General features: G+C 30.7%; 1 protein-coding gene across 2 annotated transcripts in view; it reads right to left on the reverse strand.

Annotated features, from left to right (window-relative positions):
- LOC110032639 (U3 small nucleolar ribonucleoprotein protein IMP4) overlaps positions 1 to 12,283 on the reverse strand; it is a 37,147-nt gene that overhangs the window by 1,832 nt on the left and 23,032 nt on the right. For both annotated transcript variants that reach the window (XM_020736331.1, XM_020736330.1), the window contains 2 exons: positions 3,176 to 3,282; positions 209 to 293 (listed from right to left, as the gene is read on the reverse strand). In XM_020736331.1, the coding sequence (XP_020591990.1) occupies positions 209 to 293; positions 3,176 to 3,282 (192 nt within the window). The remainder of the gene's footprint in view (positions 1 to 208; positions 294 to 3,175; positions 3,283 to 12,283) is intronic.

Here is a 12,283-nt window from a genome sequence, read left to right on the forward strand (position 1 = left end):
TATATATATATATATATATATATATATATATATGTCAAGTTGATCAAATGAAGAAGAACAATTAGCTCCTAGCTCGGCTCATTTGATTTGATTTGAGTTTGATCTGAGCAGAAAATCAATTCTATTGTTAAATTAAAATAATGAGAAGCAATTAGAATCTTGCTGGACTATCCTTGAGATGAAATCAAAAAAAGTTTCCAGTGCTGACCTGAAAAAGCCTAAGCTCAAAGCGAGGGCCAACTTCCTTCAATTCAACTGATTTAGGACCACCACGTTTCTCATAAACGTGGTGCCTGGATATATATAAGGAAAAAAGATTAAGACGTGCAGGTTTTGAAACAATTACAACATTTTTTAAGTAATATTGATACACATGACATGCATGATTAGATGTCAAGCATTTAACAGAAAAGTCAGATAGAGAAGGCTTCCATACACCACTAAATTCATAATAAGAATTAAGTTTCATTTTCGCAAGCATAGGAGGAATAAAAGGATAATTTGAACACACCTTACTGTCACGCTCCGCGACATTCGAGAAATCATCGAGACGAACAGAGGATGGAAGATTCTAAAGAATGTCCGAATATGAGGAGTCATCAAAGGGGCTCTAGAAGATTCCACCACGTTCAGGGGAGAGCAAGAAGGAAAAGCTCTAAAGAGGATCTAAGAATAACCTAGAATGTTCTAGAGTTATTTATGTACATTAGAATAGTCTAAGAGATAGAATATTATATTGTAATCTAGAAGCTTCTCTTGGACATTGTATAGTCCCACATTGGCTAGATGAAAGGCCAAAGGCATGGAGGAGGCTATAAATAGGAGCTCCTCCCCTCATTTGTATTTACCCAAGCATTGAATCAAAGCATTCTAGTATTCAAGTGCTAATTATTCCTTTCTCTCTATTCTTCTTCTTAAGAGTGCTTGGGGCTGCTAAGTCCAGTGTTGTGAGTGATTAGGCTGATTTAGTGCTAAGAGTGAGCGCTAAAGCCGCACGGGTGACTTGGCGAAAGTTAGTCCGTGACATTACGCTAGTAAATCCCAAAGATATATGACATGTCAATGTACATGAAGTTTCTAGCAATACCACACCAAAATTAAAGCACAGGAACTACTATCGCGGCTCATTTTGCTGCTTGAAGCTAGATAATATGTTTTGAAAATAAAAAAAAAATTAATTTTTGTTATTTAGTTGGATGAGTTAGAAATGAGTAAAGGAAAAACCTTTCAAATCCTAATATTTCAGTTTCGCACACAAATGAATGAAAATAAAATCACTTTAGTTAGAAATCAATATGGTTTGCATTCTTATTTCACATTCTCCCTTAAAATACAATATGGTTTGCATTTTTATAATAAATCCTTATTTCAATATGGTTTGCATTCTTATAATAAATCCTAATTTCACATTCTCCCTTAAAATACAAGCAGATGAAAATAAATGGCTTCTAATTTCTCTTATTCTATTTAAACAATAAAAACAACACCAACCTGAATGAAATGTAATCAGACCGATTAGCAAAAGTAATAATACGCTTTGTGTCTGGCTTAGGTACTGGGAAAAGATGCCTGACAATATTTGCTGTCCTTTGACCAAGCTGCATAACATAATATTAAGTTTAATGAGTAAATATCAGACGTTAATTTCTTGAAAAAACACCATCACACAGCAATTTTACCCAATTTAAATCCCCAAGCACAATGTTTGTAAATACAGTCAGTATTGGAATTACAAGCATGATTTGCAAGCTTTATTATGAATGTATGGGAAAACTACTATTTTTTCATTCATATAAAGGTTTTTTTTTCACATAATTTAGTTTGCTTATTATTCAATCATGTGAATTTTTATTAGCAAATCAAGAATCTTTAACATAATACACTCCCAAGAAAAAAATCCTTATACCTATATTAATAACTTTAAAGTACAATTTGTAATCCCACATTGCAAACCATCAATTTTATACTCTTTTAAAGAAACAAAACAATGCATTGAGGTTATTCATATCCTATGTGAAAGATCTAAGTGAAAAATGAGTGGAGAAAAAAAATTCATACTAGAACTTCATATGACATGGGTTAATCGTGAAATTATAACGAGTGTGTCATAAGTATCACAAACAGAGAGAGAGAGAGATGTGTCACAAACAAAACTCAGATGAGATCAGAAGGAAAAACAGAGAGAGAGAGAGAGAAAGAGAGAGAGTCAACTAGACTTTGAAAAATATTAAGAGATGAGAGGATGATTCCACTCTTTGCTTCGCTAAAATGAGGCCCATTTGATCATTTTTCAATAAAAGAAGATAAAAAAGTACTTGGAAAGTAAGTTCTATAAATTTCTCAAAAAATTAAAAAAAATAAAGTTGAGGGAAGTCTACTCCATTCAGTTGTCAAAATAAACTTCATTCATTACTTTTGGCAGATGATTGCCTTTTTGAAATATTCTACTATTTATTCATTGAAATTTCTATGTTATTAATTTGATCTAATTCTGAGAAAAAAATCAATAAAAGCAAGTACTCCATATCATCATGCCAAGCTTTGTATAAAACTCGTATGTTTCAAAAGCACTCCATTTAATAAGCCTAAATTTTTGTACGAAACTGATGAATTATATATTAAGCTGAGTTCAGAAGAATATCTTGCTAATTAAGCAAATTCATGTAATGTTTGTATACTTCATAAGAAAATTTAAAGCCTTGTAAGGACCTTACGCTAGTAAATCCCAAAGATATATGACATGTCAATGTACATGAAGTTTCTAGCAATACCACACCAAAATTAAAGCACAGGAACTACTATCGCGGCTCATTTTGCTGCTTGAAGCTAGATAATATGTTTTGAAAATAAAAAAAAAATTAATTTTTGTTATTTAGTTGGATGAGTTAGAAATGAGTAAAGGAAAAACCTTTCAAATCCTAATATTTCAGTTTCGCACACAAATGAATGAAAATAAAATCACTTTAGTTAGAAATCAATATGGTTTGCATTCTTATTTCACATTCTCCCTTAAAATACAATATGGTTTGCATTTTTATAATAAATCCTTATTTCAATATGGTTTGCATTCTTATAATAAATCCTAATTTCACATTCTCCCTTAAAATACAAGCAGATGAAAATAAATGGCTTCTAATTTCTCTTATTCTATTTAAACAATAAAAACAACACCAACCTGAATGAAATGTAATCAGACCGATTAGCAAAAGTAATAATACGCTTTGTGTCTGGCTTAGGTACTGGGAAAAGATGCCTGACAATATTTGCTGTCCTTTGACCAAGCTGCATAACATAATATTAAGTTTAATGAGTAAATATCAGACGTTAATTTCTTGAAAAAACACCATCACACAGCAATTTTACCCAATTTAAATCCCCAAGCACAATGTTTGTAAATACAGTCAGTATTGGAATTACAAGCATGATTTGCAAGCTTTATTATGAATGTATGGGAAAACTACTATTTTTTCATTCATATAAAGGTTTTTTTTTCACATAATTTAGTTTGCTTATTATTCAATCATGTGAATTTTTATTAGCAAATCAAGAATCTTTAACATAATACACTCCCAAGAAAAAAATCCTTATACCTATATTAATAACTTTAAAGTACAATTTGTAATCCCACATTGCAAACCATCAATTTTATACTCTTTTAAAGAAACAAAACAATGCATTGAGGTTATTCATATCCTATGTGAAAGATCTAAGTGAAAAATGAGTGGAGAAAAAAAATTCATACTAGAACTTCATATGACATGGGTTAATCGTGAAATTATAACGAGTGTGTCATAAGTATCACAAACAGAGAGAGAGAGAGATGTGTCACAAACAAAACTCAGATGAGATCAGAAGGAAAAACAGAGAGAGAGAGAGAGAAAGAGAGAGAGTCAACTAGACTTTGAAAAATATTAAGAGATGAGAGGATGATTCCACTCTTTGCTTCGCTAAAATGAGGCCCATTTGATCATTTTTCAATAAAAGAAGATAAAAAAGTACTTGGAAAGTAAGTTCTATAAATTTCTCAAAAAATTAAAAAAAATAAAGTTGAGGGAAGTCTACTCCATTCAGTTGTCAAAATAAACTTCATTCATTACTTTTGGCAGATGATTGCCTTTTTGAAATATTCTACTATTTATTCATTGAAATTTCTATGTTATTAATTTGATCTAATTCTGAGAAAAAAATCAATAAAAGCAAGTACTCCATATCATCATGCCAAGCTTTGTATAAAACTCGTATGTTTCAAAAGCACTCCATTTAATAAGCCTAAATTTTTGTACGAAACTGATGAATTATATATTAAGCTGAGTTCAGAAGAATATCTTGCTAATTAAGCAAATTCATGTAATGTTTGTATACTTCATAAGAAAATTTAAAGCCTTGTAAGGACCACTTGATATGATCCAATTTATATGTCATCTTGATTATCCTTTGTTAAAGATCATTATTAGAACTTAGGCACTTGATATATCCATAAACCTTCTTCTAGTCATGAATTTATCATTGAGTGTCCCCTAATTTACTTGAAGAATTTAGTTAATGCTCTACTGAGATTTTCAAATTCAACCATTTTTACCACTGATAATTTGCAGAGACCAAGCCTACTTGACGATGATATTGTTTCACATCTGTTATGATAAGTAGTGATGCAAGTGAAAGATGCTTTTCACAAGTTACGTATGGCTTACTCAAAGCTTATTTATGATTGTTTGATTAATTTATTGAGCGCACTTGAACATAATTATAAATACTTGATCAATGGACAACTTGTTCTGTGATTTGTTTATGATCATGAAAAATATTGTTTAAAGTTCGAGAACAAGCTCATTAAAATGTTTGATATACTTGAGAAGGTATACGCCTGAAAAAGCAGCATGTAAACAAGCTTGTCTTGATTAAGCTTGAATCAATAAAATAGAGCTCATTTATTAGGTTTTTTCTACTGAAGTCTTAGCAGCTAAGCTCAACAAGAAATAGTTCAAATGACAATTATTAACGCTAAATCTAACTTTTATTCCCTAATTATTTTCAGAATGATTTTCAAGTTCATCCTTGTAAATCATGGAGTTGACTAATGAGGCATGAGACCCACAATACCTCCCTACTGGTTTTTTTTTTTTTCGGATTTCATCCAAAGGCCTGTCATGAGACCCACAATACCTCCCTACTGGTTTTTTTTTTTTTCGGATTTCATCCAAAGGCCTGTTTATTTGTGGCACAAGTTAAGCCAAGCTATGCCTTTAAAAAGTGTCTCATTTGGTTGGAGGAAAAGATAAATTGTAGTACGGAACAAACTGAGAAAACTATTCGATTGCAATTGGGCTACAGCTTATTTGTTTAGCCTATCATTGCATCATAATTTATAATTAGGCATAAATTATCCTTTGTAAATACTATTATACCTTAACAAATTAAGTTTACTTTAAACTCCTTTCAGTATACCAAATTATCTTAATTCAAAGCTTCATTAACATAGTTAATTATCATTATTACTTAATAATATTACAACTTAATTATCTGATAAAATTTTTTCTATTTATTTTTTTATTTTTTATTTTTTTTGCTATGTTTATTGACTGATGCAGAGCGCCAACCCAACAGCCAATGACAAGCTCATAAACCAAGGTACAGTATCAAGATTTAAGCTATCCATTATGCATAACTGAGGGTGTAAACGAGCAAAAACTTTGAGCAAGCTAGTAGTTTAGCCATGTTTAGCTCATTTGAAATTTGGTACGTTCATGTTTGATTGTGCTTGAAAATATTTGTGACATAATATTCATGCTTGTCTTATTAAAAATTGAACCAAACATGAAGCAAATAAGAGTCAAATTTGAATAAATTAAATAAATCATTAATGAGCATAATATGATAGAATCATTCAAGTTATAAACTATCGAATTAGTAAATTTAAAAAAAATATAAAATTAAAAAAATATATTTTAAATAGATATATCTATTATCAATACCCAGGTGAAATACCATTAAATAAATGTCTATGCATGCTCAGTTTGTTTAAAATTTGAGCTTAAAATATCTATTCATGTTCGACTTGTTTATTTGTTGAATAAATCAACATGAGCTCCTTAATGAGTCAACCACAACTGTTTATGAACAATTTTTTTTGCAGTTGTATGCACAACGCTACAAGCAAGCATTTGGACAACGCTTCTTCCCTCCAAAATTAATGGAGAATAATTAAGAAGCCTAATTTAGAGTTGATTGATGGATTGTTCAGCCAAATCAATCAAATAAGTGAAAATTTTTTAAAATTGCTATATTTTAAGACAACTACATTGTCTTACTAAGCTTGGTCTAACTTTGCTACATTTGGAAGCATTCAATTTTGTAATATTTTGCTTATTTTTTTATTTGCATTATGGTAGGTCATCAACCATGTAATAGTAATTTATTAGCTCTTACAGTTTTTCCAAACTTTACTAAGTGACAAAAAAAAATAAAAAAGAAAAGAAGCCTATACATACGACCTTACTCTTTGCTTTTGAATTCATTGAATAAAATTATCTTTTACATATACAAATTGTGTGAAAATGCATGATGAATACTCTACAATTTGGTTTAGGGGCTTATCTCTTATGCCATAGTAAGTTCTTGGTTTTCTTTGCCCACTCCTCTCCCAACAATGATTCCCCTTTCCTCCATGTAGATCTCAATCAAACCCTAAATCATAGCTTCCCACAACCCCTAAGACACTAACAATCTCTTCAAAGCTCTCTTACATATTCCTCCCCAACTCCTAAAACTTCCTAAGGCCTTGACATTAAGTCCAACATATCCAGGTCAAAATCCCAATATAGAGACAATTTTTAAATTAAGCAATAAAATTAAAAACTCCATAACACATTAACTACTAATTCGAAACACATAAAACACCACCATTAATTCCCTAACATTCCCAACATTTGATTTGAAGTTCCTCATTCATTTCATCCAAAAAAAATTTACTATTTCAAAACGTAAAAATTTCAACCTCAAATGTGTCTAAAACCTCAATAACCTTTTTTCCACTATCAACATAACACTTCAAAAAACCACCCTAAGGGTACACCAATCAAGTTGTTGCTCTATAGACCTTACATTATTAACTATTCTGGTTTATTAAACTTAATAAATAAAAATATTTAAGATCTTAACTAACCTTTAATTAGTCTAAGTGCATCATTACTGCTGATGGTTATAACCCAAAAAGCCTATTAACCTAACAGATAATCAATATCCCTTTCAGATATTGCATTCACCTCAGCACAAAATTTTCATGGTATGCATGTACAAAAAAAGCAACAAAATCTCCTTTAAGTAGTAACAAACATACAAATGTTCTAAATTTTAAACAATTTTTCATAAAATATAACAAAATATATCTTATCTTAATTTAAACTCACACTGAGTGTTATCCCATTAAATATAAAAAGTAACATGCCACGGCTTGAGGCCCGTTCAAAATCCTTACAAAAACTTGAATAAAAACAACATGCCACGGCTTGAAGATATACTCTCATTAGAGGATTTTTAAGCCTCAAAACCTATAAGAAAAGCCTATCACAGGAAACACAGGTCAAAATTTACAAATTTCTTATACTTCATAGATCAAGATTACCATTACAACATTTTAAAAGAACTCTCAACACGAGCAGATGCATCAACCAAATTCGTGATTAAATGAAAAAACAACTTCATTCTAAAAAGATATTTGGATGATCAAAACAAATTTATATAAACTCAACTCTAAACTAGTTGAGTGATATTTGAACGTTAATACAGGAAAACAGTTTTTTTTTTTTTTTTTTTTTTTTTTTTTAAGTTTCAAAGAAGTTCATGCAGCACCAACTTGAAAGCCAAAGACAATGTCATAAATCAAGGCACTACATCAAGATTTGAACCATTCAAAATGCACAACTCTCTGAGCAGCCCATTCAATATTCTTCTTCCCTCCAAAATCAATGAAGAATGATGACGAAGCTTAATTTGACATTCCTCGATAGTTAGCTCCACCATATCAAATAGGGAGTGAAGCTCTTCAAAAAAATTGTTTGATTTCAAAACCACACCAACTTCCTCAATTGACTTGGCCAAATTATGCTATCTTTGGAATCTTTAAATTTTGTAAAATATTGATTAACTTATTCCTCTTTACAATAAGATGAGTCATTAAACCATATAAAGTTAATTTACTGGCACTTGAAGCATTTCCAAACTTGTTTAGGCTTGAAAAAAGCTTATACACAAGGTCTTATTTTGTACTTTAGAATTCATTGAATATGATTAATCTTTTGCTTGTGCAGTTTTTTTGTGGAACGACTTGATGACTACTCTACTTTTTAATGAAGCTTGGTGGCTCCTAGTGATTTAATGAGTCCTTAGTTATCTTTTTCCACTCCTACTCTCTCCCAACACACTTCCTCTCCCCCACGTAAAGCCTGACCAACCCTAAATCATAGCCTCACAACTCCTAAACACCTCCAACCCATTTAAAACTACTACACATTCAACCATGATCCCTACAACTTTTCAAATCAACAAAACCCCAATATCTCCAAGCTATCTTAATCAGAAGCCCAATATAGAGAGACAATCTCAATTATGAGCAAAAAAAATTAAAAATTCGTAATCCTTAACCTCTAATCCAAAATCCATCAGAAAATTATAATTGGTTTCCTAAAATCTCAAAACTTAAAATTGGAAATCTTCATAAACTCCTCTCAAAAAAATAAAACATTTTCAAATCAATCCAAAACCTTAATACTCTTTTTCCCACTAACCACATAACAGTTCCACCACCATCCCACGGTGAAAATAATCAAGTTGTTACATTCATCATCAAGATCCTATAAACAATATATCAGTATTAACATTAATGTCAAAGGTTCCAAATAAGTCAACTTCAAAGAGACTGAAGGCACACATCCACTGCAGTAGAAATAGAATACTTTTCTCGCAAGATCCACTTTTTTAAAACTAAAAGGATTTGAGGAGTCTTGTAGCTAAAGGCATTTTTCATCAGGAAAGATTACTATATAAAAACTTTTAATTTCTTTATTTGATATTTTTCATAGAAAAAAATTGAAAATTTGTATGTTATTAATAGCTCCATAGGGATTGCTTTTATCAATGTTGTTACATTACTAAAAAGCCTTGACATAAACTGTGTGAATCTACAATTATCTAAACTTTCGTTGAGATTCATAAAAAACTAGGGTGTGTTCCACAAAAAGAGAGCCTTCCCTTGCATTGGAATCAAACAACATAGCCTAAACTTATATTTTTGTAATCACCATTTAAACGGTTTTTGTGCATTTATGTTTATGTGATAGGATTACTTAGCAAATTCATTAAAAAATATTTTTTATCTTTTTTATATGCATTAAGATATATCGTGCAAAATTGTGTTTTTAAAGCTAAAAAGAAGCTTTCTCAAAAAGTGTCTAAATTATCTAAAGAGAGCTTAGAATATAAAAAAACTTATATTGCCTCCCCGTCTAGAAGTTCTCCTAGCCTCAATTTCATTTTAATTATACATATATTTGTTTTCTCTCTTACATTTAAAGTTTTGTCCCTCTCCCCTCTCACATACATTAATTAAATAAAAAAACACATCCTGTCTATCAACAAGTTTCCTTAGGCAGCTACGCTAATTTAATTTGAATAATTTCAAAGCAATATGAAAAACTTCCATCAAATCACAAAAAAGTATGTTATTGATGAACAATCTAATATGTTGTAAAATATGTTACACCCTCTTCAAGATAAACCATAAAACTTTACTATTAGATTCTGAACCCACCTAATCATGAGCCAAAGAATGACCAAGTTAGAAGACTCCTTGTCCAATGACAATAACCTTGGCATTGTAAGGTTATGGATCATTGCACTAAAATAAAAATTGAAACCCCCACTTTTTGATGAAAAGCATGAACCTAAAAAGTTCCTTACTAGTATAATATAGATGATTATCAGTGGACAAAGAACTATTAGACTAATATCTTAGCAAGGAAACTTAGAAATAAAAGAACCAAATAAACTTGAGTTGAGATGAAAGAACCCTTAAAAGTTAAATACTATCAAAAGTTCTGAAACAAGAATCAACATAGCCAATCGTTGACTCCTAAACAAAGAACTGTCTTTGATTGATTATGTGATGCATATAAGTCTCTCCTAGCAAGGATAAATTAAATTGATCCTTATTGGCAACTTACCAATAACTTTGTAATTGGAATCTGATTTAAATTAGGAAATCAAGTCAAATTAGAAGATTCCCGAACTTTTTTAGAAGAGGCTTTTCACTTTGCCTTGTTTATTGGAAATAAGGGAAAGTGATCCCATTTACAAAGCCTTAAAACTAAACCTATCCAACTTCCATATCTAAGTCTATCGCTAGACCAACTGTATTAACATTAATTATCTCAACTTCCACTAATGCTCGACAGCCTAAGAACCTCGTTAAACTCAACATAGAAGCATTAATGAGATTATTTGCTGTAAACCATGTAGAAGCAATGCAACGCTAAAATTCTATTTTAAGAGAAAATTGGAATTTTAAACGATGACCCTATTTCCAAAATGAATATGATGTCGATGATACACCAATAGTTGTTATAAAAAGCCTTTCAATAGCCTAACCAAGTTTGGAAGACTAGTGGCGACGTAATATGTTCCAAAAGATAGCTGGATATCTTCAAAAGAGAAGCAAAGTTGTTATCAATGAAGTGAAATGAATGTTATCTCCATTAATACCCTTTACTGGGACAATCCCAAAACCTAAACTTCATCATGAAATAATTTCATATTACTTGGGCCAATCATGTCTCCCTACAGGTGAACTTTATATGATTGATCCCTATTAAAAAGAGCAATTATGAGGATTAGAACTAATGTAATGTCATACTCATCAGTATAGCTCCTATCTTATTATTTACACCTTGACTAACCTGCGGTTGCCCATAAAAAGTTATATCCTAGTTGATAATCCAGAAAGCTTCCTTTAATGACCTACCTCTTCCTTCTAAGATTCATATTAAACATTTAAGCTTCAAAATGTTGAGAAGAAAAACGATAACTAGACTCCACACTGCACCTACTACATGCCCTCATCCCTTGGAAGATGCACTTGATATGCCCTTAATTTTTTATCTAACTTTTTTATCTGATGTTAGTAAACTATCTAATGAGCTACCCCAATAAGAGATATCCAAAATGCAACTGATTTCACCACAAAATCACAATTGCTCAACCGACACCACTATAAGATGAATCATACTAAAAATACAAAATTACATTGCCAAGTAAATGACCAATTTAAGAAGTGCTTCTCCCAAAAAAAGCATTAATCCTTGTGCTATCCCTACCATTCTAGTTTAAAAAAAAAAATTGTCTTTAGGGGAATGTGAATGGATAATCAAAATAAAAATAAGATCATAATCAACTATGATGAAATGCTCGATCATATTTCTAGTTTAGACATTTTCTAGAAAATTGATCTTAGAAGTGATTACCATCAACAGACAATAGGTTAGATGATTAATGGATAATTGTTTTTTAAGGCACCATATCGTTGGTTAGTTATGTCATTTTGCTTGTCTAATGCTTCATGTATCATTAATATATTAATGGCCAAAATTCTCAAATTATTCCTAAAAAAAATCTTTGTGAATTACTTGATAATATTTTGATTCATAACATGAATGAAAAATCACATATAGAGCATCTTGAACTTATTTTTTAAATTTTATTGTTTGAAAAACTTTACATCAACATGAAAAAATATTTTTCCCTTCAAAAAAAAATCCTAGGTTCTATCATTTCTATTAATTGATTTTTTTTCCAATTATCTCTCATTACTAATGGAATTAAACTTGACCCAACTGAAATTAAATTAACTATGACATGGCCAACACCAAAATCTTTTATCAACATTATTTATAGATTGACCACCTTTATGAATAGTTTATTAAAAAATTTTGCACCATGAAGACCCCAATCACAAACATTCTTGAAAGGAAAAGTTTAGATGGACAACTAATGCGGCAATAATGTTTGACCAAATAGAAATCCTGGTGATCTCTTCACCTATTCATAAGTTGCTTGACTTTACCTGATATTTTAAAATCTCTTGTGATGCCTCTTAGATAGACAAAGGTAGAGTGCTCAATCAAAGCAATTATTTCATTGCTTAATTTTGAGAAACATTAAATAATGCCAAGCAATGCTACTCCACTTAGGATAGAAAATTTCAAGGCATCATCCAATCCCTTGAAACACTAAA

This window comes from Phalaenopsis equestris, unplaced genomic scaffold (assembly GCF_001263595.1).
Source record: "Phalaenopsis equestris unplaced genomic scaffold, ASM126359v1 Scaffold000991, whole genome shotgun sequence".
NCBI classification, from domain to species: domain Eukaryota; kingdom Viridiplantae; phylum Streptophyta; class Magnoliopsida; order Asparagales; family Orchidaceae; genus Phalaenopsis; species Phalaenopsis equestris.